Raw genomic sequence first — 25,983 nt, forward strand, 5'->3', positions numbered from 1 at the left:
TCCTCCTTTATAAGATGCCACAAATGCCGTGAATGGAATAACAAGGGGTGGCGGGAAAAGAAGAAGAAGAGAAGAAGAAGAAGAAAACAGCTCAAGAAAAATCCCATGTGAAATCCTTCATAGCCGTCAAACGCCCATATTGACCCATTTGCCCATCCGTGTTTGTGTGTGTATATGTGGTTGTTGTTTTTTTTTTACAGTTCCGTCATCATGCATACCATTATCCCGATGACCCTCTCATCAAGCCGCTCATAGCCCATGGACTGTAGTTTGATATTATTCCATCTCGGCATTGCCGGCAATCGTTGGGATACCATCAGTCGCCTCCCCTTCAAAGACTTGGTTGCCTTCGTATGTCACGCGACGCCAGCCGCAGGGCTCGTTGCTGTCCTTGATCCATTCCATGGTAGGGAAATAATGATCGTTCTTCTTCATTGTAATCACCCAGGGCACCGAGTCAAATGTGACGGCCTTGAGGCGGAAATCTGTAACAAAATTGAGTCAGTTCTAGATCTGTGCTTTGAACAAGATACCAAAAGTGAAAGAAAAGAAGAAGAAAGAAAGAAAAGAAGAAAAGGGCAAGTTAAAAGCGACTCACATGTGTTGTCGGGGATTTTCCGCGTCGCCGCAATGAATGAATCCAGATCCGGTGTCGGCTCGCCATTGACGTGGGTGATGAAGTTGGTTGGAGCCACTCCATACTGGTAGGCTGGGGAGCCGCGGATTCGGCTCGACACATACACCTCGCTGTGAAGCTTGCTGATCTGCTGGCGGACGGCCAGGTGCGGGCGGTGGAAAACGGCTCCGCAAAACGACACCGCATGATGCGTTTCCATGTCATCGGCGGTAACCGTCGGCAGCTGGAGGTGCAGCTCTTGACAGTTTCGCACCACGACGGCGTCCAGGAACTCGTTGGAATACATCACGTCGAAGTCGGAGATGGTGGTGCAGATTTTGCCATTGAGCGTCAGCACCACGTCGCCTTCCAGGAGGGATACCGGCTGGTTCACCCGCTCAAATGCCCTCTTGCTAACCATGAACAGCTGGTGGTGAGACCGGTTCGCCTGTGTAACCTTGTTGATCCATTCGTCCGAGACTCCCATCACGCGGGCCTGAGACATGTGGATGGATCGGAACTCCACCGACAGCATCTGCAACTTGGGCGTCTCTCCCTGCTGGATGGCCGAGACGACTGGTAGCAGAGTTGGCGTGCCCAGTCCTAGGTGATACTCCTCGTCTCTCTGAGTGCTCGGGGAGCGCTCTCCTAGGTACTGGAGCCAAAGAGCCTGTACGGTCCCGTCTTCCGCAACGAGCACGCCACTGCCACACGCCGCCCCGAGGTTGCTGTCAATAGTAATGGCATCGACGTTGACGGCGCGGTACCGCGGTGCTCCTGAATTGGCGGGGATGGCAACCGCTGTGATTTCCGTCACGTTGGTGGACCCATGCACGACTCTCCCTATCCTGTTGTAGCCCAAGAAGTACGTCTTGGCGCCCTGGGTGAGGTGCTGGTCGCTGAGGCGGGCGCTCATGACGGGCACGTCCACCAAGGCGGGATCATACCTGATGATGGTGTAGTTTTGCAGCGGGTGCAAGAAAACAACCTTGCCTTCGACGATGACGGAGTCGGCAATGGTGACGGTGATGTCGCACAAATCATACGGCACCACGGCTCGGGAAATGAGGACAAGGCCCTTGTCAGCATCAATGACAAGGCCCATCCCCCAGCGCCGGTTCTTCGGGAAGCCGTCGAGCTTGACGGGCAAAGTGCAGTTGATGTGGACAAAGCTGCGGATCAGGGCCGCGATGCCGGGGTGTGGCATGTGGTCCAGCTCAATGAACGAAGCGGATCGCCGAACAGGGGCCACGGGCGGCAGAGGGTCGCCGAGGTCAGAAAAGTCCCACAAGCCAGTGACATCGTTGCGAACAGCCAGCTTCATCTTGGCCGACCAGTGCCGGTCAACGTAGATGACAGTGGTGTTGAGTGTGTGCAGGTCGCGCAAGTGTTTGTATGTGACAACCACTCGCGCCTTGTCAGGAATCTGCTTCATCACTTGGATGAAGGAATCCAGATCGGGCACCTTCTTCTGGTCCACAGACTGCACGATGAATCCGTTGTCTGTATTGTCAAAACGGAAAGACCCCGCGGCCTCGCAGATATAGACTCCCTGGACAGCAACGCCATAGAGCCTGGCCTGCTGGTAGGAGATGTCGTGGAAGCTCGCCCCGGCAACAGTCACAAAGCGATCCGGTGTAATCTTGTGGAGATCGCCGACCACGATGTCGACCACGATGTCCTTGCCTCCGCGCTGCAAGTGAACCTTGATGGTGTCGCCGACGCTCGAATCCAAGATATCGTCGAGGCGGATGAATTGCGTAATCAGCTCGCCGTTTACTTTGATGAGGACATCGCCCTCCTCGATCTTACCGTCGGAAGGCCCAGAGGGCAAGACGATTTCGGCAACCAGCATGTTGGTCTCTTCGGGGAAAGCCTGTCGCATCGCCGACTCCCAATTCTGGCTGAGTCCCAACCTGCGGCACTCGTCAAAGGGCTTGAGCAAAAACTGGCACTGAATGTCGCCGCGCGTAATGGGCTTGCCCTCCTGAACGCATTGAAGTGCGCGCAGCGGTCGGTCTAGGGGTAGGAAATAGTCGGTCGAGGCGCCATCAGATCGGCCACCAGCCTGGAGCGCAACGGCGCAGCCATCCTTGTTCACGACTGGACTTCCAGAACTTCCACCACTGGCAGCAGCATTGGCCTGGTAGTAACACGTGTTGAAGTCGCTGTATCCGTCGCCATACTCGGGCGCATTTCGATCCAGACGACTGATCACACCCGAAAGAATACTCAACTTTTCACCAGCATCGTTTCCGACAACACGAATCTCTGTGCCAACTACATTCCATCGTAAGTCAGCAATTTCCTTTGTTCTATTCACTCTGCTTCCCCCCACGTGCTGTTATTCACACAAGACACGCTAGCTCGACATACCTTTTGCCAAGTCAGGGCTCAAAGTGAGTCCATCCACATGCATATACTTGATCGCCTTGGGGTCGTATCGCAGGATACCGAAATCGTGAACAGGGTCGCGATACACGGGGTAACAGTCGACCTCCTCGTGGTTGTCAAACACGCAGTGTCCCCAAAACGGACCAGATCCGACAACGTGGCGATTCGTCAAGATGTAACTATATAGCAGAAGCAAGTAACACGTCAGCATAATCGTTCAACCCAATTTCTTGGTCGGCATGGATTCATTGCCCATCTAGCTGGCAGGAGACGGGCCAGATTGAAAACACAGCAGTAGCATAACAGAGCGCATAACACATACCCTTTCTCTGAATCGACGACAAATCCGGTGGCCTCGCTCGTCAGGGCAGAATCCGTATCAAAAGAGCACGTCTGGCAGAATCGAATGGCGACCACGTTGCGAACAACCTTTTGGATCGTGTCCTGCCACTCGCCGAAGCTGCCGGGAGTACCGAGGTAGGCGTGCGGGTGCAAGTCACTAGCTGCGTCAGAGCATTCCTCATAGCTCATCTCGTCAATTGTGATGTCGGGAACCGCCGTTGCCACTTCCAAGTCGTGTCTGTTGCTACCGTTGAGTGACCTCTTGGCGGGAGGGCCCGCCTGAGCCGGCTCATAAGCTTTTCTCTTGCCCCCCGCCGACGTCGTTGTGCCGTTCATTTTTATTGATGTCGATGAGTACTCGTATATTGTTCGGTTTGTTTTGGTTCTACCCCTGAGGCTAAGACGGGGCCTGCCGTGCAGCTTGGGGGTGGCGGAGAGAAGGGGGTTGTTCTCGTCCCTTGATGGGTAGGTATACAGGTATATATGTCGGTTTTTTTTTTTTAGCCTCTTGCTCGTCGCCCTTGAACTACTCCGTTGTTCAGAGAAGCCGCGTTTTCGGCAGCAAAGTCGCAGCCAGGAGCCCAAAAGTATCCGGGGCGAAATAGAGCCTCGAATCGGCACCCGTGTCGTCTTATACTCGTCGAGGCAGCGTGCGCCGTCTCGCGCATTGACTATCAGCGCTGGACCGCGGGGTGGCAGCGATTGACGGGCTCGCGGCGTGTCGCGTAGGGTAGCAGCGCATCAAAGACGCGGGCAGAGGCACTGAAGCGCGTGATGTCGAGTGCAGACAAAGGCGAGATAGAGCGGCAGAACAAAGGATGGTGGTGGATGGACAATTGGCAGCAAAGCAGCAGCCCATGTGATGCCGGTTCTGGGACAAAAACGGTTCCTTCCTTGTATGCAGCCTTTGGAGTCGTGGAGAAAAAAAAAAGGTGGATCAGCAGGCTGTAGCGGGCACGTACTTGTACCTCAGGTACCGCATCAGCGCACACTAAAACCACAGGCGGTAACCGCAAAGAGACTGCAGGGCCACTCGCCGGCCTATCGTGTGAATAGCCGCCTGGAAGAAGCCGCTAGACTGATGTTTGCGATCCATCCGTTTATTATGGACGCACTTGTAGTCATTCCACAGCTGCCCCTTGTCGCGTCTTTGACTGGTATGGCCTTGTATATGCACACCTAGACGTGATTGCCGGATGAAAAGCTGCAAATCCAGCTCCAGCTCCAGCTCCAGGGTAGGTCCACCATCCACCTCGACACCATCCACCATCACCCCCCTTCACAAATCCTGTGCTTGTATTACATCGAGCAACCAACCAGGATAGGCAGATTTCATCAATAAGTCCAAAGCTCCAGGTTCTTCACACCCTCATTTTTGGGTTTTTGCCTCCCTCCGGCAGCTCCATCCCAACCCAAACAAGCGCCCCTCGAGCAAATACCGCCGCCTGTGTGCAAGGTAGTCTAATATCGTCGTCATTCATTGTTTGCTCCCTTTGTCCCTTTCTCTCCCTTTCATCGCCGGTGATACAGAGTACTCGCACGTACTTGTACAAGACTCACGCTGCACCTTGAAAAAGCCCCCAAAAACCCCTGGGGATTGCTGCATCGGATTCCCACATGCCGTCACATCCCCAGCAAACACCCTCACACAACACACACACCTTGGTAAAAAAAATCCCCCCCAACTACAAGCTGTCTCCGCCCTGTCCGCCCTTGGAGACGGGTCACAACACCAGGCCTGCATATCGCCTAACAAGACCCAGCCGGGATATTATTCTTGGAACACGGCCCAGTGCTTCAAAAGCTCGTATGCACGTAATCGGCAGTCTAATCACCAGTCCGACCTGCTGATCTGCGGAAAAAGGTGGGAGATCTTCACTTACATGCATTCGACTCACGAACACACGACTACCACCATGCATGTACAGTACATAACACTAGCAGCGTTGCATTCACTAAGAAGTGGCCGTGTGATGATGCCCCGACTCTGATGTTTCTGACAAAGACAACGTCTCAAGCGTTGTGTGTGATAGCTAGCAAATATGCTCCGCCGAGCTCGTCCACCGTATCTCGTCCATCGGCTTTAAGATCCTAACAAGTAATATGCCCACATGGGATCCGTACGTCAACAGCAAATCGACCCCTCTTCCCGGGTCGTGCACAGCCATGATCCGTCTTGATCGCCCGTCATCCGAGCATATGAAGAGGCATTCCTCAAACGCCGCACTTCTCTTCTCTCTTCACGCGGACACGGCCAGTCGTCGCCTCGGCCTTGACCTTGGCCCGCTTCTTGTCTCCTCCAAGCTGCTCGCGCTCATACTCTAGATGAAGTCATCGTATCATGTCAGTACCATCTTTTCCCGGGTCCTCTTCGCCTGCAGTCATGTATGGCCGTACCTTCGGCAGCACGCTTCAACAGTTTCTGCTTGACATCAGAACTGTCGTCGTTGAGATCGTCGTGGCCTGGGCCTGCCGTCTTGGCCGAGTCCTTCTTGCGAGCTAGATAATCCCCCAAAAGCCATTAGCATACAATCCCATGAAAGTCTAGAGAAAAGAGCCATCACTCACGAGGGCCCCTCTTCCGCGGCTTGGCAGGGACAACAACAAAATCCTCGCCACTGTTCTCCCGGGCCTCAAAGTCATTAATTTGCTTGTTTATTTTAGTCCACATGTTCTGCAGACTTTTGACAGTTCGGCCGGGAATATTAATCTTCTCCCACTTGATTCCACGGCCGTCTCCCTTGAGTTGCGCAACGATTCGAAGCAAGAACTGGAACTGTAAATATGACAGCCTCGTTAGTCATTCCAAATTTGCGTCACATAATGTGCGACGAAATGACGGTTGAGTTCGAAGGCAGTACGTACCTTGGCCTCTTCTGTCCATGCCGATGAACCTTTCTCCTGCTGGTCGCAATCCATATTCGCTAAGTTGGTGTTCGTGGATTGAGGGCTTGGACCTGGAAGTCTGATTGTGCGAATCTTGCTCCGCTTAGATTTACAATTGTGATGATGTGTGAAGATGAAGCGGGTGTATTCTTTTACACCTCGTGAAAAGTCAGATATAAGCTTGCCCTTGGAGATTGTGGCCTGCCAAGATATATCTGACTAGACGGTGAAGTGAATTAACGTGTCGCTTAGGGAATGAGCAGCTCAGAACCAAGTCACTCCTCAGTCATGGCTCAAGTAAGGGTGGAACTCGATATGGCCATCAAACAAAACCGGGATAAAGTGAAGTGAAACATTTCTGAAAGGAGACGACCAAGACCTTTTGAATGGGCTCTCGGAAAGTAAACTCGTTTGCTCGCTACCGCAACATCGAATGACGTCCGCTTTATGGGACCCGTCCAAACGCAAACCTTTCTACTATACACGTATACCCGGCAACCCCCCCAAGCGGCTCAAGTCCGTGGCTGTTCCGAAATCAAAGATCCTCTAACCATCTAGTACCGTATCCAGCGATAATCTCACATGCCCTTCACCCATGAAAACGAGGGGAAAAAAAGAAAAAAAGGAGTGCTCAAAGGGAAAGGGAACGGGGGGAAAAAAGCCCCCCCCCCCTGTGCTGAGCAACCCACACATATGCTTCAGCCAATGACATGGGTATCGAAATCGCTACCGGGAAAACCCGAATCAAGCAAATATCATATCATGAACATGAAAGTTCTGGCCGTCGCTTGTTGCTCGTTGAGATCTACCACCCAAACGCCTTCTCAAAGTAAGGAATAAAAAAAAAAAAACTAAGCTCGTCGTATCATTCGTATCGTTACTTCATCTTCTCTCTGAACGCCATGAATTCTCTGAATCGCAATTCGTGCTCCTCACAGGCTGCCAGCCACCTTTGGCGGACTCCGTTATCCTGCTCCAGCCAGTTGTGATACTCTAGTATATCGGAATTCCCTCGAGCACCCAGAAATGAATAGCCCTTTGATCCTCTTGCATGTGAAATGTTGGATTTTCGCGTGGCAAAATGGTCAACCACCTGTGAGTTGAAGAGATCCCAGCGGCGTAGGTAGCTTTCAAATTCCTCAAGGTATTTCGTCCACGACGCAACGTTGGGCTTGATGCCATCAACTGCAACCGTGGGTGGAAGCTTGGGTGCGATCGGCGGTTCGGGGAATACTAGCGGATGAGCGTGAGGAACATCGATGTGAAGTTCGGCTGATGCCTGGCTCTCAAAAGGCAGGTTATCCTTCAGTTCCGTAAATGATTTAAGACCGGCCTTGGGCGTGGCAAATGGTGCCACATTCTTCAAGTCCTCAAACGTCGCTCGAAACTCTTCGCTATCTTCAGACCCCTTGAAAGTAACTGGAATTTCCTTCCTTTCTTCAGGCTGCTCATACATTTGGCCGAGGCCCGTGACATTTCCAGATCGCCATTCCGATCGCGATGGTTCAACAGAAATGTTCCTGGCAACCACGGGATGCGGCTGAGATGGAGGTTGAGACTGGGACCGTGACTGAGGTGCAGGAGGAATCACAGAGGGAGCCGTAGCCGAGGCGGCAGTTGATGCCACCGCAGGAACAGTCGGGATAAGAGGGGGCGGAGTAGGAATACGAGAGCGCGAAGGGGAGGCATTGGACGGCGGGTCAATATCCATCGCCTGGGGGCTGTCAACCGTTGCGGCCTTTGGGTCAGTCTTACGACCGGGCCAGTTATATAGGTCCTCTTCGCTGCTATCATCCACAATGGCGGCATTGCCGGCCAAGGGCTTTGTAGTTCTTGTTTTCCTCGTGTTTGCTCGACCCAGCCGCGTGGGTGAACCCGATGAGTTGGGAGTGGAAGGCCGAGGAACAAAAGTCTGAGGCCCAAACTTGGTACTCCAACTTTCTGCGTCAAAACCTGTTGCATTTGGGGGGTCTTGGGCTCCAATATCGGGCACGTTTGCGTTGGGAACCGGCCGACGTTTAATAGGCGAGCGACGACCAGACTTGCTTGTTGATTGGGACCGACTCTGAGGGATAGGGCCGTAATTTCCATTCCCAGCACTAAATTGCCAAGTAGCAGAAGACTGATCTTTGACGAAAGTCGTATTGATTCCATCAGTGCTATTGCTCTTTCTAAATCGAGATGTTCCCGGAGTGTCAGGGGCAAATGCATCGTCGTCTATGTTGAAGCTGAAGCTAGTTGGTGATACCTCGTTAGCACTCAATTTCTCTTCATCAAGGGACTTATGGTGGCAAGGGGTGCTGTGCTGTGGTTTAGTTTTCGACGCCGAAGCAGGAGCATCCCGATTCGTAATCAGATCTTTCAAGATGCGCAACTGTTTCTGTTCGAAAGGAGAGAGGCTGTGAAGTGTACCATGTGCTCCACTCGGGACACTTGGTGCATTCTCTGTGCCAACTTCGGCAACGTTCTTATCTTTTGGTGATGTAGTCAATCTGGGGATAGTGGCAAAATTCTTCTCGCGGCGGGATGGCTTGTCTTTTCGGGGCGTTGCATACATTGAAGGGTCGTTAACCGGAGTCCGAGGTTTGTTGAAAGCTGGGGCGGTAATGTCAGCCATGGTTTTAGACCTGATGGCGGTCAAACGGATCACTCACGCGTGTGATGGAAAGGTGGCTGGGTTGCATCGCCAGTTGTAGAAGATTCACCTGTCTGATTTGTCGTGTATACGTTGTCACTTGGTGCGGTAGCAGCCGCTGCCGTAGCGGCCTCTGCTCGAGCTTTGAATGACGCAGCAGGCCGGGAGCTTGGTGCAACAGGTACGACCCGAGGTCTTCCGTCCACCCCTGTCTCATCTCGCCTTCTCTGGGCTTCATCTCTGGTTTCTTTCCAGGGCATACTAGAGCTGCGACGCTTGGGCGTTGAACCTGATGGCTCAGGGGGCTCCTTGGTGCTTTTTGCCCGGTTCAATGGAACGCTGTCAAAAGGATCAGTCTTCTCGCCCCCACTCTTGGTGTATGGAGAGCTCTGTCGAGGGTCATGGAAGCTCTCTTCACTAGGGTTCTTGTCTCTGAACTGAGCGAAAATATCTGGTACGGGCTCTGGTACGGGCTCCGGCGCAGGCTCTGGCGCAGGCTTTGGCGTAGGCTCTGGTGCAGGCTCTGACCGCTCAGTGTTGACGCGAGAGGAGTAGTTGTTGTTGGTGACTGGGGGCTCATCGCCGGGAGTGTTTGACCGAGGATGGTAGCCGGTTCTCTTGGCCCCGAAAGCCGCTTCTGCTCTCTTTTTTGCAGACTCGGTTCGGGGAGGGGGCGGAGGAGGAGGAGCACGGCGATCCTGCTGCCCGCCCTTGGCGCCGCCCTTCCGCATGCTTTCGAAAGCCCGAGCAGCCGTTGCCGCCGATGCATGCTGCTTAGCGGTTGGTGGCACACCGGCAGAGAACCTCTCGTTCCATCTCTGTGCCCCCGACGGAGTTGTTCGTGGTGGGTTTCGCCGCGGTGGCACAGGAAACTGCTGGCTAACATTCTGCCATGGATTTCCTCTCACTCCCGAGGCCGCAGGATATCGACTGGCAGACCGCATAAAGGCAGCATCGTACTTGGCTTTGGCGTCGGCATCGCTGAGGACTTCGTGGGCAGCTTGGATGATCTGAAACTGTGAGTTTACTTCTTGTTCTCGACCCGGATTGCGATCAGGATGGTATTTCAAAGCTGGTTGTAGTAATTAGAACCTTGCCAATGAAGAAGTTGTGTGAAGTCGAGTGGTTTCGTTACGCACCTAGCTTCCGGAACTGCTTCTTGATTTCCGCGACATCTGCCGTTGGGGTCAGTCCCAAGTCGGCATAATAGTCCCGCTGGGGTGCCATCGCAACACTGTAGTTGCAGCGTCTTTCTGGCTCCCAGCTCTCAAGCGGGGTGTACTTCTATGTTGAGGCCCGGTACTACAATCACCATATCAAAGTGCTCTCGAAACTCGCCAAACAAAGCTGCTCTCTCGCGGGGGTTCGCCAATGATGCCTTGGGTAGAAGCTAAATCGAACCCAAGGTGCGGTGTGACGAGGACGGCAGCAGGTATAATTTTAAATCTGATAGAGGTGTGAGGTCGGTGGCGAAGGGTGTGCAGTTTTGCGGATATGTATGGAGTAGTCGCTTGAAGATTCGTTGGACGCTGCGAGTGGAAATTTCCCTTGAAGTCGATACTAGGCGCCCAGCTGTCAGCGAGAGGAAACAAAGTGCATGAAGGCGCAATTAAGTGAATAAACGAGACTGCTGCAATTCTATGGTGCAAGATGGAATAGAGAGTAAGAGAGAACGAAAGAAGAGAGGGAGAGTGTGTGCCCGACTACCTATGTATCTCGACAAGGGCTGTAGGGCTGCCAGCCAGTGCCAGCTGTCAGCCTGATGCCGACGCTGATGCGCCTGTCAACAGCGAGAAATAATTGCAAGCTCGTCACAAGAGAAAAAGAAAGAAAAACAACATGTCGCTGGAGATGGAGAAGCAATAGAACGAGAGTGCAGTCTTGCCCCGTCCTTGATCGCCAAAATCTTGCCTCGAGACAAGACGATGAAGAACTGGTGTAGATGTAGATCAAGGGAGAGTGTGGCCTACCCACCTGAAATGACGCCAGTGCTTGCGATTCCCTCAGCGAAGGACTTGCTGCGCGAAAGAGGGAGGAATTCGCGATCCTAGGGCCAAAGGGCGCTTTTAAAACAAACAGATAAAGGACAGGACGAAAAGAAAGTGCTCCAAACGTGCGATGGATCAATGCGATATCTTGGGCACTAAGCCAGCAACGAACACGCGCTTGGCCGCAGCTTTTGGAGGTTCAGGTCGCGATGCGCGTGGATTTGGATTTGGGGAGAGACGAGGATAAAATGCTAGTCAAGAGGCAAAAGTAAAACAAACCGCCGTAAACAAGGCAGAGAACGAGAGGCTGAAGCTGAAGCGACGAGCTCTGACGCAAGCTGTGGTTTTTTCGGCTTTGTGTTTAATATGGACATCCATGTGCCTGGCCTGGTCCCCGCGGTGACGCAGCAGCTGTTGGATTCTAGCGTTGGACAGAGCGCTGTGGCTGAGCGGCGCCCCGAGCCTCGTCCAGGGTCTGGTCTGATTGATCTCATGCCCCGCCAAAGCTCGAACATGTGTTGCCGCCGATTGTCACGAGCAAGCACCAGTGTCTTATCTATCCAAGATTTACCTTTACTGAATAGATACTGCGACTTACACATGCTTTCACCCTGTATACAAACGTCCTAATAAAATAGTACTGGAAAGGAAATGCCAACTTACTACCTAGTAACTGGCCGTTTGACGTCAAACCGCTGACCCTTGTACCCACGTGAAGCCAAACGCGGGGCTCATTCACATGTGCCAGATTCATCATCAGTCGATTGTCGAGGCCTCCCGGCGATTATTTCCAGACCGTGGCTTTACCTTCCATTAGCCATTAGGTACCTAGGCCTATATCCCGACTGGCTTTGGCTTCCGCTAAGAAAAACCCTCATCTGTTCTTGATATCACACCATACCTACCTTATGTAGGCTCCGTACCACATAACAGTCTTTTATTGTTTATGGGTGTACCTATCTAGTTGGTTTGCTCCATCGGACTGTCGGTGTCTTGTCTTCATCTTCTAGAAGTGTCTCGCACCACAAAGCCGGTGCAAACACGACCAATAATTAATGGATAGACTTTCGAGAGATTTACTTACCTAGGTACCTATTTGGTAACATCCCACCTAGCGTGTTAAACACACAAGTTATATACCTACCTACCTGGTATCGCGCAGCTACGCACATTGTAACCATTCTCACACCGGCTTCCATCAAGCGTCCTAAAGTAATCAATATATCCTACACTACCTCATCTACAGAGTCGAAAAACGCCAGTGCTCGCAAAGCCTCACCATAACCATGCATCCGTATAAAAATAAAAAATATTACCCCCCCGGAGATCACCATGCCGTTTGGGCGCGCGCCATTCTCCGTCACAGCTCCTTCAAGAAGATCCCTGAGCAGCCTTCTCCGCCGCAATCTTGGCTTCCATTTTCCGTCTCGCCGCCAGAATCATCTCATCCCTCCGCCGTTGCAAAGCACTCTGTCGTTCGTCACGGTTGGAGCTCCAGCCTTTGCCCTTCTTATCCTCCTCGACCTCCTTCTTCTCTTCCGTGGCGGCATCGTCGCTAACCTTACCCTTGAGGTTGTAGCGTGTAATCAGGTCGGGCTGAGATGGCTTCTCGGGCTGCTTCGCCGCAGGACCCGAACTTCCACTCGGGGGAGACTGGTTTCGGGGTGGAGGTGGTTGAAACGTAACAGGAGGCTATCGTCAATGATACTCGCGTTAGCTTTTGTCGCCAATTTCAAAGTCAAAGAAACGCATGCATCTGTGAAACAGAGGGGGCACAAGTCATACCGTTTCCAATCGGCCTGACAAAATCCGCTCTGTGGTGCTCTGGATGTTGCCACCGTTTCGTTGGAGGTCCCACAGAATGCTCCGTCGCTCGACCTGCGGAAACATCTGCTGTATCCTCTGTACTGCCACCTCTCTAGATCTGAATATCTGCTCTGCTGTCCTCGCCGGCGGCCGTTCGGGGCGCGGCCCCGAGAAGAAAAGGTACCGTACAATCAGGCCCGAGACAAGCAAGACAATGGCAAAGAAGGGCAGCGAGATTTGTTCGTCCGACATGATGTCCGTTTGGGGCCGCGACGGCGGTGCCACTCAACTGGGAAATATCAAGAGAATGGGAGACGGTGGGATTTAGTTGGGCGGAACGAGGAGCCGTCGGTGAGGCGTGAAGCTGGGGCCAGAGCCAGCAATGTCGAAGAAGCTTCAAGAATGCCGCAGAACGAAAGCTGAAAGAGGACAAGAACCAGCAATGAGGTCGTCGCCAGATGAACTGTAGCCTCTGATCCTGGGCCAGCCAATCCTTAGCCCATGTTCGGGTAGGTACTAGAGGTCTTCATGTGTCGGAGTTTAAGGTACTAAGGTAGTAGACACGCATAGCAGGTTACCTGTACTCTGGACTCGAATGAGGTAATACGCCGGAGAGGTCATGGTGGAACCTCGGCTAATTTTCCCGGAGCTTAATTGTCTCGAAACGATGAGTAAGCAGGATGTTCGAGATGCAAACGGGAACCACCTCACGCGAATACAGTAAAAGAACAACGGAAAAAGAAATGGAAAAAGAAAAAGAGAAAAGGGGAAAGGAAAGGGGAAATGAAAATATAAAAGAAACTTGAGGCGTACGAGCCTCAACCCAACTGCGTCAAAATGCGGCATATGAAACCTTCACAAAAGATGCGGAAGCTCATACAGTATATATACCAGGTTAAAGATTGACTGGCAGCATTCTCGTTCTGGCCAGCCATCTCGCGTTTGATTCATAAATGCAACCCATGTTAACCATCGCAAGCTAAGAGTATCGGCGTGCCGTTGAAAACCGACTCTGCATTCCAGGACCTTCATGATACCGAACCCATTCCTTAAAAAGCAATAATAATTCCTAGATCCTCGTCCTTGTGGCTGAAACGCCAAAACGATGAAGCAGCTCGACCAAGCCTCCATGTCCCTAATCAGCAAGCAATCCTTCCCCGGGCTAAGGGGAGCATCCCTATTCACTCCTATCAGGTTCTTATGACAGAACCGGCGGTGGCTGTCCTAGAGACGTGTCCAAATCTCCGTAATGCAAAGTAAACTCTCGCTATGTAGAGGGTCAGTTTCTCAAAGGGCGAAGATGATGGAGAATATGGGACACGGTGTGTCCACTTACGCGATCCTTTCGCCATGTGACTGTATCCCAGACGATGTAGTATCCTCGCTCGTGATTCGGACTCAAGATCTGAGGAGTCATGTGCTCGTCCTTTGTCAGCCAGACCTGCAGTTTTTTATGCCATCGCCAGTTACGAGAGTGGCTTGCAGCACGTCAGTTGCATGTCCAAGGTAAAAAGAGTAATTACAAGTCTGCCATTCAACTCACAGTTCCACTGCGGCCATCTGCTGCTTGGCATCCAATGGACAGCTGTAAAAGATCCAAAACAAAGTTTCTTCGTTGAAACTTTGTATCTTGGTGTCTATCGGCTGCACATTCGTCACGCTGTAGCACTCAGGCAATCGAAATTTGCTCAGGTTGACTGTAGGCTTCGGGGGAGTATCGTCCAGTAATGAGTACATTTGGGTTGAAATCAGCCTAGGGTCAGTATGATTAGCAAACGCCTCTCTTGCGCATGGCTGATCGCAAGATGGAAAAAAAAAGAAAAGTCGTCCCTGCTTATAACTTACTCTGGGGAACTTAAATCGAGACCGATGGTGTTGGGATCCATTCCTATGATCATAGCATGGTAGTCGGGATAGTTGTTCATGAGCGTCCTAAGCCCTTTGATGCCCCATTTGTCAACCGCAGACATGCCTGCCAAAGGGTCCACAACTTCTGCAACTTGGCTATCTTTGGGCTCGATCGGTCTTCCATTCGGACCTTCGCTTCCAATCACACCAAGAGATCCTCGTCCTTCAGCGGCTGGAGAGGCTACTTCTGATGCCTTGCCCGAATCGTCTTCTCGAAAACCGGACGCTTTCTGCTTGCCGTCATGCTGTTGCTGTTGCGATTGTTGTTGCTGCTGTCTGCCGGGGCCTGTTATGTGTTAAAATCGGTTCTAAACTGTATGATAAGGGGAGAAGAGATGATATTACCGTTTGGTGTGCCGATGGCAGGCGGTGATCGCACTTCGTTTGCTCGGTTTGTCGCTGTGAGCGCGTTCAGCAAGCCGTTCCCCCCGTTGTTTGGCATCGGCCCTGAAGGACCAGGGTTCTGCGGATTGAAGCCCAGAGCGGACATCAAGTTGGCACCACGCTCTGACCCTATCTCGCCGTTGGATGACCGATTTAACGGAGGGAAGTCGTCGACGCTGTTCGGCTGGACTTGCGTTGGCTGGGCTCCAAATCGAAAAGGACCCTGATTTGACTGCATCCGCGAGGACGGAGGTCCAAAGAGATCATCCTGTCCACCCTGTTGGGAAGGCCCAGGGGCAGGCTGATTCCGCTGGATTGGCCCGCTGATGGTTCTGGAACCCGCCGTAGACCACATCGATCCTTGGGTCGTGCTGGGAAGCTGAGAGTTGTTCGATAGAGACGGGAATTCCCTGTCAACAATGGTCAGCGCCTGCGACAAGGTAGAACGGTTTCGAACATCCTGTTCATTGTGCCTGAGGGGTGCGGGATGTTGCGACGACGGATGTGCTGGAGGCAAGCTTGAGCTTGAGGAGCCCTTGAGGACGTCGGAGTATGCCAGACCAGGCATGGAGTGCGAGCCAGGCCCCATGGTTGGCGATTCCCCAGACTTGTTGACCAGCTTGTGTTTCTTGTGCGTGTAGCGGATCATGATGGCCCAAGAGAGATGGGTAGGCCTTGGTGAGGGTGTGTGGTGAGGAAAGAAGGAGAGAGGGAGAGAGGGAGAAAAGAATGGACAAAGAGTCAACACAAGTGAAGTGAATGGAAAGAACGTACGACAGGTCGAGCGGCGTTGCAGGTTGTGACCCGCTCAAGCTCTGCGCAAAGCTGACGTTGCCGCCCAGCTGGCGAGCTTGGTTTTGAAATGCAGCGCCTCCCATGGGCACAGCTGCGTTGAATGCCCAGCCTGAAGCATTGTTTGCTATATCAACGGCATCGAGCCAGCTGTCAGCACTTGGCCACCTGATCGCCGACAGAAACGAGAAACGAGAATTTTCAGAGCAAAACACCCGCCATCTCCAAAACCAAAACCAAGTACGGCATATTACACAAGTAAAAGTACCTAATTTACCATTTGGTAACCGAGTTGACACCGATCGGCCTTGCTGTGGTTGCTGCTGGTTTCCAAAGGCGCCTGGCATCCCCCGTAAGGACTGCGGCACCGCTCCTATCGAGAACAGGAAGTCATTAGCTTCCAGTTCCAAAAGACCCGTCCGTGGTGGTGATGTATAAAGGATTCGAGCTCGCCCCTCGAGACTCCCATCTGAACATGACCTCCCTAATCAGAGGTAATGTTCAGATCAGAGCCAGCCGTCGCATCCAACCTGGCCGTTTGTAGGTGGGGCATTGACAATGAGCACTGAGCCTATATCCGTTTCTCCCACAGGCGGACGGGAAGAGCTGTACGAAGCATCGTTTCCCGTCCTCTGGAGCATCAGAGCCATGCTTTTTCAATGCCCGCCAATCCCAACTCGATCGGATGTCGCAGCGAATGTCGGCACGAGCTCTGGAGAAGTGGCTGAAGGTGTCGAAGGGGCCATCCGGAACTTCATCCTACCTGGTCGGTTCATGATTGGACGGGGCCGCGCAAAGGCACTGGCTCAAGGCTGCGGATATGGTGTCGCGAATATATCCGTATTGCGTACCAAGGCTCAATTCACTCGTTGCTGGTCGTCCCGACTGTTTATCGTCGCCCTGACTCTTTTTTTATCTGGCGTCGTCCAAGAAGGCTGGGATCTGGCGCGGAGCATGCTGGCCGGATTCAAGTGGGTCCGCGCCGAGATCTGCCTTGACAGCCAATCAGACTTGGCCAAAGCGAGTGCGAGGCTGGCCGATGACAATTTCCCTTCCCTTGATGCGAGTGATGGAATTCGATAAAGAATATAGCACAGTTATGAGAATCTACAAGAATCAAGAACAACGGACCTGGCGTAAAGAGTCGAAGGTAGGCAGATTACGGACAAGTACATGGAGAATTGAGCACGTCAAGGCGGCAAGTCTGGGTCTGTGGGCTTTCTTTGTGCTCAACCAGAAGCCGAGTTCTATCATCATACTGAGTCACCCCCTTCGATTAATTCAACACTTTTCTAAAATCCGACTCAAAGTCTATGTCTTTCACCCCTCTACCAATCAGGATGATTTTTCCCTCAGTCGAAGAAATATCCGCGCCGTCGGGGGCATCAATGAGCTCGAATATCTCCCTTACCCCCTGCAATAGCTTCACATCACCGTTGATAAAAGCGAGGCGGCCTTTTGATCGGTGAATTTCAAATTCCACGGCACTTTCCGCACCCAGCAACTTGTGATCCCAGAGAACCGCTCGTAGCCATCGGTCGACATCCTCTAGCTGCTCAGGGCGAAGGCGTGGGACGGGAATGGAAACTGTTGATATCGTCTGTAGAATTGGTCAGCTGCACATCTATGCTTACTTTACGCCGAGCGCTCCGTCCTGTCTTTTTTTTCGGTGTCGGTACTCACAGGATCCAGATGGCTATGGCCTTTGCTCTTGGCCTCGGCCACGTTGAACTGATCGTATGCATGAAGGTCCAGAAGGAATCCCTCAAGCTGAGGAACGACGCTCTTTTCCGTCACGTGTATCCTCGCGGCCCCGTTGATAGACTCAATGCGTTCCCTGACTCTCTTCAGATCATCCTCGCTTACCAAGTCGGCTTTGTTCAGGACAACCACATCGGCGTGTGAGATTTGCACGTGGGCGGTCGTCATCAAAGGGCCATGGTGGTCATGCTCGTTATGGTCCTCGATCTTGCCCTTGGGGTCGTCAAGGCTGTATAGAATATTCTTTGCGTCCACTAGAGTCACCACTCCGTCGAGATAGATTGTGCTGCCTAGGCCATCGTCGACCCAGAAGAGAGGTGCAATGTTGCCGGGGTCTGCCAACCCAGTCGTTTCAAGCAAAATGTAGTCAAAAGCCCCCTTCTTTTCCATCAAACTCTCGATCGCATTAACGCCGGTATCTCTGGTCGACGTTAGCATCTCAGATATGACAAGGGGGGGGGGGGGTTCATGACGGAGTTGCATTACTTGACAGAACAGCATAGGCAGCCATTTCCAACTTCAAGCCATTCCTCTACCCTGTTGTCGCCTTGGCTGACTGTGAGAGATTTCTCAATGTCCACGGCTGGTTTAAACGGCTGACTGTTAGAAATCTCGCCAGAACATTAGGATATATATTGAGTAGGTGGTTTCATACAATCGCCAAATTCTTTTGGGTTTGGACAAGATTAGCACAGATACATATATACAGAGTCGATCGACACCAAGCAACATCACTCACCATTCATAATAACGGCAATCTTTTTTCCATGCTGAGCCGTAAGTATGTAGTTCAATAATGTCGTCTTTCCGGCACCGAGGTATCCTGTTTCATCCCGTTAGAAGTGTCCCAACGTGTTCGTTTTCATCTTTGATCGCACCTGTAACAATGGTAATGGGCACTTTTATACTTAGCCCCTCTTCTGACTCCTGGATCTCACCACCGACCACGATTAGATCTGGAGGGGCATCGTCGTCGAAATTCATCTTGTACAGCCAAAGCAAAGGTAACAACGATCTATGCGTGCTATAACCAATCAGGATCAAAGAATTAAGCTACAGGGTATGGTGTGAATGTCTACAGTGAGAGCCTGATATAGCCAAAGTCAAGATTGTATGGATGCGGCAAGAACAAGCTCGGTTACATAAGGCACTAGAACCCGGTATGCACGATGATGCACTCCAGTTCTGGATTCATGCTTGATTGCCCGCAGAAGCCGCGCCCCGCTAGGCGTCTCCATACCTGATTGAGCCAAGTCTGCAGCCATATGCGTCTACAAAGCTCAAGAGGCTGCTTATGCATCTAAGCCATATGGCATCCAGCTCGAGCCACACCCAATTGGCTGGATAGCTCGCCAGGCTGTCAACAGCATCGCGACTGGACGATCTCAGATCTGTCCCTCCCTCTCTTCTCTCTTCTCTCTTTTCTCTCCCCTTCAGCCCTTTTCCCGAGATCAAAGAGCTGCGCTGCACTTGCAAATCATGTCTCTGGCGCCGAGCTCCCCTCGTCTGCCCAGCCCCCCGCCGCCGGCAGAAATCCAGATAGGGCCAAACTCCCCCTCGGGAGGTCCTGCGGCGACTCTGGCGACCACCGAGATGGAACAGTCGCATCTGGATGCCAGTTCCTCTCGGCGGATACACCCCGGGACAAAGGCTGCAGACATGGCGGCTGGTCCTCCATTGGTGCCACTGAGCGAGGTATGGTTGAACCGTCCCCCTCGCTCTTTATGGGAGCTTTGGAAGAGAGGTCCAAGGGCTAACATGAAGACGAACTCTTGACATGCAACCAGCTAGATTCACCATTCCAACTTCAAGAGCATCTCGCTGCTCTCCACTATCACAGCACCGCCTCCGGCACGCAGCCACTGACTCGCGCCTCGGCCCTTCAGCTCGCCCAACCTCCCCCAGGCATCGACCGCACTCTCTGGCTCTACGAGCTTTGCCGCTTCCTCATCTCGCAGTGCAACTCTCTCATCGTTGGCTTCCTCTTCGACACGCCGCCATGCAGCGCCAGCACATGTCCCGAGATGCGCGCGTCGGAATGGCAGTTTCTCTGCGCCGTGCACGAGCAACCTAAGAGCTGCTGTGCCATTGACTACTGCTGCCATACCCTCGACTGGGCCGCCAACGTCGTCTCGGACCAAAAAATCTTCCCCAGCCGCTTCGTCGTGGTCAACGATATTCATAGCAAGAATGTTGGCGTCAAGAGCCTGGTCAACGTCTTCCGTCGGCTGCACCGCATCTTTGCGCACGCCTGGTTCCAGCATCGCAGCGTCTTCTGGGCCGTCGAAGGGCAGACCGGGCTCTATGTCTTCTTCAAGACCGTGTGCGACCTGTATGACCTGCTACCAGCTGAGAATTACAAGCTGCCTCCCGAAGCAGAAGGCCTCGAGGCGCCACCAGAGTTCGATGTCATGGCCAACAGAGCTCCTCCGCCTCAGATCCTAAAGCCCCAGACTTCTCAACCCAGCGCAGGCGAGCTCGAGGACGACGGCTCGCACGGGTCGGTCAACCGCACAAACACTCGCAGGCACATCAGGAGCAGCCCATCCACCGGAAGCTCTGTAACAACCGTCATGGAGGCGGAGGAAGAAGATGCCGATGGAGTTTCTCGCAGACTGAGAAACATGCACTTGGCAGGCCCCGACGTCTTGGAAGAGGAACCTGAAGTCGCCGAAGTCCCCGTCATCGTCGAGCAATCAGTAATCTCCGGTCCACCGCCTCCCCTCTTTCTACCGGTCTCTGACCCCGGGCAGGACGAAGCAGGCACCGTATCTGACTTGTCAGATGTTGGTCAACAAACAGGGGTATCGGAAAGCATTGTGGAGATTACAGATGATGACGTTACTAGCGTTATTGACGTCTCTGACGCACATACCGCTGAACGGGAGGAAGAGACGACAGCCGCGACAGCAGATGGTGACGCGCCCGATGCGAAGGACACCTCAGATGCAGCCGAGAAACCATCCACAGCTGAGCATGCCGCTGAACCCTCAGTGGAGGAACCAGCAGCACAAGATCAACAGCCCACAGCAGCAGAGGCAGCAGAGGCAGCGGACGTGGAAAAAGAAGGGGCCCAGGGTGATGAAAAGTAGACCTCTTCCACTATTTCTCTTCTTTTGGATGAGTTGAAAAGCACAAGCTCTCAAGGGTGGGGTTTAATTTTTGGGCCTGGATAGCTAGCCGTCTTGATTTTGACGGTCAAGTTTGTAATAACTGTTGTCATGGGGGGGGGGGGAGCACTTGTATAGCGTCTAATCATGAACATGACACGATTACGGGGACAGCGCGCACAAAAGAATGCGCCTTACCAGCAATAATATACATATATATACATATACATACACACACGCACATACATCCATAACAGAAAAAGAAAAAGAAAAAGAAATGTATTATACGTATATGAAAAGGACACCAGATTGCGTTTAGGCGTACATATGTCCATGTGAAAGATATTCCCAACCGCTCTTCGCTATAGCACTATTAACACACTCTTCTCAAAAGCAAATGCCCGCAATAGATTTCTCGCCATGTGCTGTTTGTCCAGAACAACTCCCGTCCTTTTTTCCCATCCCCGGACGGGCCAATTGATATCAAGTTGAGAAATTTCAAATCCCGCCCTCATCCCAACGCGCGCCGTCCTTGGTGCCTTGGGGACCTTTGACTCCCGGTATGGTTCCCACAACTGGAAACTTGAAATCGAACATCTAAATCCTCGGTCGTGATACATGCATGATTGTCCACATGCTAACCCTTAAAAAGTTGAATGATACAGCACCTCCAAATATCAACAGGCCGCAAGTGCCGTCGATCGGCATCGGCAATGTAGAGAACAGGGGTATGAGCGCTGCCCTTGTTCACTTGATTTTTTCCCATGCCCTAATATTTCATATCGAACAATTATCGACAAATTCCAATAGCTAAACGGTTGAAGTCATGTTGCCAAGTCTATAAAAAGTCTTAATTCTTTTTTGGTATTGATTCATTGTCGGCCGTTAAAGGATCAATTTATCAAAGAGGTGCTTCACCTCACGGAGATTGACTTGTTGTGTATTCATCGCTCTGGCGTTTCGCTCGTCCGCAAAGCTTCTTACGCTTTTGAGAATCGGCGTAAACCCTTCGTCGTCAGGCAGCCACCACTGGGCACATGATGGGTCTCCAAAGATCTCTGCCATCTTTTCACGGCGAGTCGCAGGGTTAATATGCCTATGTAATTCATGATGTCAGAACAACGTTGGTGAAAAAACAATTCTACTTCTCTAGAATAAAGCATTGATGGGAACACATCCATGCCACCGGCTGGCCACAAGGATGGAAGAAAAAGGCGAAGGGGGTCAAGGGCAAAAGATGGATAGAAGAAGGGCTGATGGATCAAATCTACTTACCCCTGAATTTCCAGAAGTGCAAATTTCCGTCGCAGCCACATGTTATTGCTCGGCTGGTGTGGCAAGAAGAGGCCCGCAATCGCAAGACACGGCTGCATCGCGATTAATGTCCCCGATGGTAAATCTGGCCAATACTCCAAGCACTCGAAGAGTTCGCAAACCGTAAACGCATGCCCTCCTAATTCAGTGAACAGTTGTTCTGGAGAGATGTTGGGTGACTGAGTTTTATGCATAATAACAATGCTATGCCATTCCATCATGATAAGGGTATTGTTGAATAGGGGATGATCGTAGAGTAAGCCTGGGCGATATGGGTTGACAATATCGTCGGGGTTCAAGGGGCGTTGCCAATGGAAATCGGTAATGAGATATTTTTGATCGCATAACATTGGGTCCCAGCTTGCCTTCCACTCTTCAAGCTGTGCAGTCAGAAAGTTGTGCTCATTGGCGTAATCCGTCGGTGCGATTTGCTTTCGGCTTCCACGCGCATACAAGGTCGACATGTCGTAAGAGATGAGGCGTAGGCGAGCGGATCGATCTTCAATCTTCCACCGCAATTCCGTAGGATTTGACGCCATCTGAGCTTGATAATACGTGATCATGGTCGTGAACCACTCTCGGGGTATCTCGGTAGGAAATCTACCCATCAGCGCAATAATATTATCAAATCGAGCATACCAGCTAAGGCACATTCGGCCTATCGAGGTTTGCATCACCGTCTCCGGAGTGTAGATATGGGTTAAAATTTCAAATGCAGCCTTCTGGTGACCCATGAGATTGACCCAATCCCCTAGATACTCCTATAATGAAGAACCAAAAGTTAACTGCCTGGTTCAAAACCTGTTTCCCCCCCCCCAGAACAATCCAAAAGGCTTACCTCAATTGTAGCGAGCTGCAAAATTGTCAGCAGTACATGGACACTGTGCGTCTCTTTTCTTTTCAGGACACTCAGCAACTGAGTCACGCTCTTGTTATAGTACTGTAGGAAGTCTTGCAGTTGTCCATTTGGATTTTGTAACGTAACATGATACGCAGCAAACCCAACCAATGCATTGAGCAGCGGCTCACTTTGTATCGCAACACTCGGTAGCTCGGAGTTAAAAAAGTCGTCTTCGTCGACCGCCAGGCCATAGTGGTAATTTGTCATATTCTCCCTGTAGTACCGGAGATAACTCCGAAAATCTTGGGGTAGATGCATCCGGTCCAGGCTTCCGCTCACTGGCAAAGTCGTTTCCGTCCCCTGGTAACCAGCCGGCGTCCAGCTTCCCGTCGTTACATTGGAAGTCGAGGGTGAAACGCTCTTGTTGCCTTCCTGCGATGGCGTTTCGGAGGTTTGGCGGGCGCTCATGAGGGCCATGTTGGGCGAGGCCGCACTTGCTCTCCGGGGTTGTGAGATGACAGACATCGATTCTCGCCGGGGGGTTCCATCGGGTTCGTCATCATCGGGAATGGTTCCGAGTCTTGCTTCCTGCTCTGTATCATCTTCTTCTCCCTCGTTAGAAGATGTGGGACTTATGTACTGAGCGGATGAACCGTCTTTAGATTTGGCAGTAGGCTGGCCCGAATTACCTTTGGATCCTGGTGGTTCTGGATATATACAGTCTCGGCTGCCTTTCCTGCATCCTGCTACCTATTAGCTTGAAGAAAGTAGACAAAGTTTTCCGCGCTGCGGGTTAAAGGCTTACGGTCACAGATTGGCCGCGTCTCGTCACACTGTATCGTGTCAGTCACATTATTGAAATTAACTGTGCAGAGCTTGCACTTTGCGCACCTTGACTCGGCGGCTCCGGCATGTATAACAGCCAGAGCGCGTCCTACGATGCTTCACTTGATCCATATTCCCGCCCTGGCTTGCAGCCGAACGCCGCCGGCTCTTGCTGGCCTTCGGAGCGCTGATTATAGTGGGCTCCGGATACCCGGCGAAATAGCCCATGTTTCCCATATTGGAGGGATATGGAGAGTGCATTGGAGGGGTTGACATTGGCAGCGGAACTCCGGGTCCGAGGACCTGGTTTATCTCGTCGGGGCTGGTAGGCAGATAGCCTTCCGCCCCCGACATTGTAGAAAGAAATTGGCGGTAGTAATCACCCATGTTGGCAATTATGTAGGGAAATCGAGGTGTCCAAGAGTATCCAGATGGTATTCCGATAAGAGTTTGCTGAAGATGATTGAAAGTTTTCTGGCTTTTCGCATGCTCAGCGAAGAAGTTAAGGGATGTAGCAGTCGGGGTCGTCGCATCGAAAGTCAAGCAGCGCTAAAGGTATGATGGGATTGATTGCCGTTGACCTAATTTCCTCTTTGGAATATCATCGAGCAAATGGAGGAGGGAGAAAGAGAAGGGGCCGTTAAGTCGCTGGGTAAATAGCAGAGAGGTATCGCTAATTAGATCTTGTCGTGATTCACCGATCTTTTTCGAGGTAGCGACTTCAAGCTGATTAAACACATCCGGAGGTCTTGCTGATGGATCTTGAATGAAAGTCTGAAATCGAAGATTGCGAAGCCCGATGGAGTCGGCCCAAGGAGAGGGGGAAACCGCGCAGAGAATAGGTGAAGAATCAACAAAGGCGAGACACGAAATGACGACACCGTTGTATAACTGATAACTTGAACGAGTCTGGATGACGCTTGCTAATGGAAGCAAAGGCCAAGCAGAATATGACGGCGGTGGTAGTAGTTTGTAATTCCAACCCTCAAGGCTGGTAGATGATAGTTGTTTGCTTGTTGGTCAGGAGGGGATGAGACGAACGCCGAACCGGTAATAGTCGTAATGAGGAGTCTGTGGGTAATGGCGGCCATGGGGGTATGCAAAGCTTCTCGGCCTCGAAATGGCTGCTTGTCACTGCGTCTCGCCAGATCTGTTTCTGGCCGCGGCGGTTAGGCAACGTACAAGTATGCAGTGACGGCCGGAGGGCAGCAAGAGCAGGAGCCGGCACAGTGTGAACGGCCCACGCTGCGGGGAGCTGCCTGTCCCCAATCTAGACGCGCAAGTCCTGCTTGGGGATAGATGATGGGTGGCAGCAGCGTGAAGAGTATCATATGCTTTAGTACGTAGATGGTAAAGTGCTGCGAGTGTAGCTGCAGCTCGGACAGCCCCCAGGCAGAGCAGGTAGTGAGAATGGAGAGGACCTTGGGGAAGCAGCCGGCGTTGTGGACGAGAAATCGCGTTTGGCGTGAAGACTCCAGAAGAGGCTACCGTAATGATATTCCCTTGGCCATGGAGGCAGACTTATGGAGATGCTGGTTTGCGGATCTTGTGGTAAATAGGACAGCGGTTTGCAAGCTAACCCCCTTTTCTTCTTCTGTGTCCCTCTCAAGGCAAGACGATCCGACAATGACAAGACACGCAAAAGGCAGTCAAGCCGGAGAATTTGGATTGAACAAGATTAGATCTTTGAGAGAGGATCAACCAGACGAATCACCTGCATCAATGCTCGGTCGATACTAGTATTTGAGCGTGTGGCTTCCGAAAGGGAATCAATGCCTGGTCCACAGCGGAGACGGCTGGTGGGAACTGGCCCAGCGCATTCCCACAGGGCACTCCGTCGTCGATGGAGAATCCCGCAAGGGGAGGGAAAATTGGGAACTGAGCAAGGAGAAGATGAAGCTCTAGTAACGGAGGAAAGGCGCGGGGCAGAAGAAGACGGTTAGAGGGCCCCCCTGGGCGGCAATACACATGGGTCCTGCCGGGCGTTTGGCTCCAGCTGGGACGCGAATCTATCGATGAGCACCCTCCATCAAGGTGATTCGACAGCGAACAAGCCTAGGAAAAGAGAAATCCTGCCAGGTTCGCAGCAGCTGGGGCAGGCGGGTGCTCAGCGCAGTAATGATCGAGGGTAGTGGTGGTGGTGGTGGTAGTGGTGGGAGTGGTAGTGGCTGCGGGCTGGATCTGAAAGTGATAAGTTATGGGGTGACATTGAAGCAGCAGCCACCGCCGCGGCATTCTAGATCCAGGCCTGGTGTATCTTTTTTTTCTCGGCCGTCGACTTAAGCATATGCCTGTACAAGACTGCGGGCAGGCTCAGATCAATCTAGGAGCCTCTTACAAGGCAAGGTAGCAAAAGGTCGTTGCTTTGCTAGTGACAAGCG

General features: G+C 52.1%; 9 protein-coding genes across 9 annotated transcripts; 2 read left to right on the forward strand and 7 right to left on the reverse strand.

Annotated features, from left to right (window-relative positions):
- Nucleotides 1-276: 276 nt before the first annotated feature.
- Triagg1_7190 (uncharacterized protein) lies at nucleotides 277-3,688 on the reverse strand (the record flags this gene model as incomplete). The annotated part of the gene is made up of 4 exons (XM_062901898.1): nucleotides 277-485; nucleotides 599-2,896; nucleotides 2,993-3,189; nucleotides 3,333-3,688. 4 exons carry the CDS (start codon nucleotides 3,686-3,688, stop codon nucleotides 277-279), a joined length of 3,060 nt encoding a protein of 1,019 aa, XP_062753766.1.
- A 1,878-nt stretch (nucleotides 3,689-5,566) lies between these two features.
- Nucleotides 5,567-6,271, reverse strand: Triagg1_7191 (uncharacterized protein; the record flags this gene model as incomplete). Its single annotated transcript, XM_062901899.1, has 4 exons — nucleotides 5,567-5,673; nucleotides 5,750-5,851; nucleotides 5,921-6,128; nucleotides 6,218-6,271. The coding sequence occupies 4 exons, from the start codon at nucleotides 6,269-6,271 to the stop codon at nucleotides 5,567-5,569; spliced, it is 471 nt and encodes a 156-aa protein (XP_062753767.1).
- An 844-nt stretch (nucleotides 6,272-7,115) lies between these two features.
- On the reverse strand, nucleotides 7,116-10,100 carry Triagg1_7192 (uncharacterized protein; the record flags this gene model as incomplete). The annotated part of the gene is made up of 3 exons (XM_062901900.1): nucleotides 7,116-8,833; nucleotides 8,893-9,945; nucleotides 10,013-10,100. 3 exons carry the CDS (start codon nucleotides 10,098-10,100, stop codon nucleotides 7,116-7,118), a joined length of 2,859 nt encoding a protein of 952 aa, XP_062753768.1.
- Nucleotides 10,101-12,232: 2,132 nt separating this feature from the next.
- Triagg1_7193 (uncharacterized protein) lies at nucleotides 12,233-12,919 on the reverse strand (the record flags this gene model as incomplete). The annotated part of the gene is made up of 2 exons (XM_062901901.1): nucleotides 12,233-12,553; nucleotides 12,647-12,919. The coding sequence occupies 2 exons, from the start codon at nucleotides 12,917-12,919 to the stop codon at nucleotides 12,233-12,235; spliced, it is 594 nt and encodes a 197-aa protein (XP_062753769.1).
- A 946-nt stretch (nucleotides 12,920-13,865) lies between these two features.
- Triagg1_7194 (uncharacterized protein) lies at nucleotides 13,866-15,837 on the reverse strand (the record flags this gene model as incomplete). The annotated part of the gene is made up of 6 exons (XM_062901902.1): nucleotides 13,866-13,934; nucleotides 14,004-14,145; nucleotides 14,211-14,420; nucleotides 14,513-14,861; nucleotides 14,921-15,633; nucleotides 15,734-15,837. 6 exons carry the CDS (start codon nucleotides 15,835-15,837, stop codon nucleotides 13,866-13,868), a joined length of 1,587 nt encoding a protein of 528 aa, XP_062753770.1.
- Nucleotides 15,838-16,248: 411 nt separating this feature from the next.
- Triagg1_7195 (uncharacterized protein) lies at nucleotides 16,249-16,834 on the forward strand (the record flags this gene model as incomplete). Its single annotated transcript, XM_062901903.1, has 2 exons — nucleotides 16,249-16,291; nucleotides 16,344-16,834. The coding sequence occupies 2 exons, from the start codon at nucleotides 16,249-16,251 to the stop codon at nucleotides 16,832-16,834; spliced, it is 534 nt and encodes a 177-aa protein (XP_062753771.1).
- A 193-nt stretch (nucleotides 16,835-17,027) lies between these two features.
- Triagg1_7196 (uncharacterized protein) lies at nucleotides 17,028-18,496 on the reverse strand (the record flags this gene model as incomplete). Its single annotated transcript, XM_062901904.1, has 4 exons — nucleotides 17,028-17,351; nucleotides 17,435-17,997; nucleotides 18,252-18,335; nucleotides 18,391-18,496. The coding sequence occupies 4 exons, from the start codon at nucleotides 18,494-18,496 to the stop codon at nucleotides 17,028-17,030; spliced, it is 1,077 nt and encodes a 358-aa protein (XP_062753772.1).
- A 495-nt stretch (nucleotides 18,497-18,991) lies between these two features.
- Nucleotides 18,992-20,604, forward strand: Triagg1_7197 (uncharacterized protein; the record flags this gene model as incomplete). Its single annotated transcript, XM_062901905.1, has 2 exons — nucleotides 18,992-19,207; nucleotides 19,300-20,604. The coding sequence occupies 2 exons, from the start codon at nucleotides 18,992-18,994 to the stop codon at nucleotides 20,602-20,604; spliced, it is 1,521 nt and encodes a 506-aa protein (XP_062753773.1).
- A 903-nt stretch (nucleotides 20,605-21,507) lies between these two features.
- Nucleotides 21,508-23,989, reverse strand: Triagg1_7198 (transcriptional regulator family: Fungal Specific TF; the record flags this gene model as incomplete). Its single annotated transcript, XM_062901908.1, has 5 exons — nucleotides 21,508-21,718; nucleotides 21,898-22,697; nucleotides 22,775-23,433; nucleotides 23,583-23,610; nucleotides 23,669-23,989. 5 exons carry the CDS (start codon nucleotides 23,987-23,989, stop codon nucleotides 21,508-21,510), a joined length of 2,019 nt encoding a protein of 672 aa, XP_062753774.1.
- Nucleotides 23,990-25,983: the final 1,994 nt, after the last annotated feature.

Source organism: Trichoderma aggressivum, assembly GCF_033847375.1.
Source record: "Trichoderma aggressivum f. europaeum strain CBS 100526 chromosome Unknown scaffold_031, whole genome shotgun sequence".
Lineage (NCBI taxonomy): Eukaryota > Fungi > Ascomycota > Sordariomycetes > Hypocreales > Hypocreaceae > Trichoderma > Trichoderma aggressivum.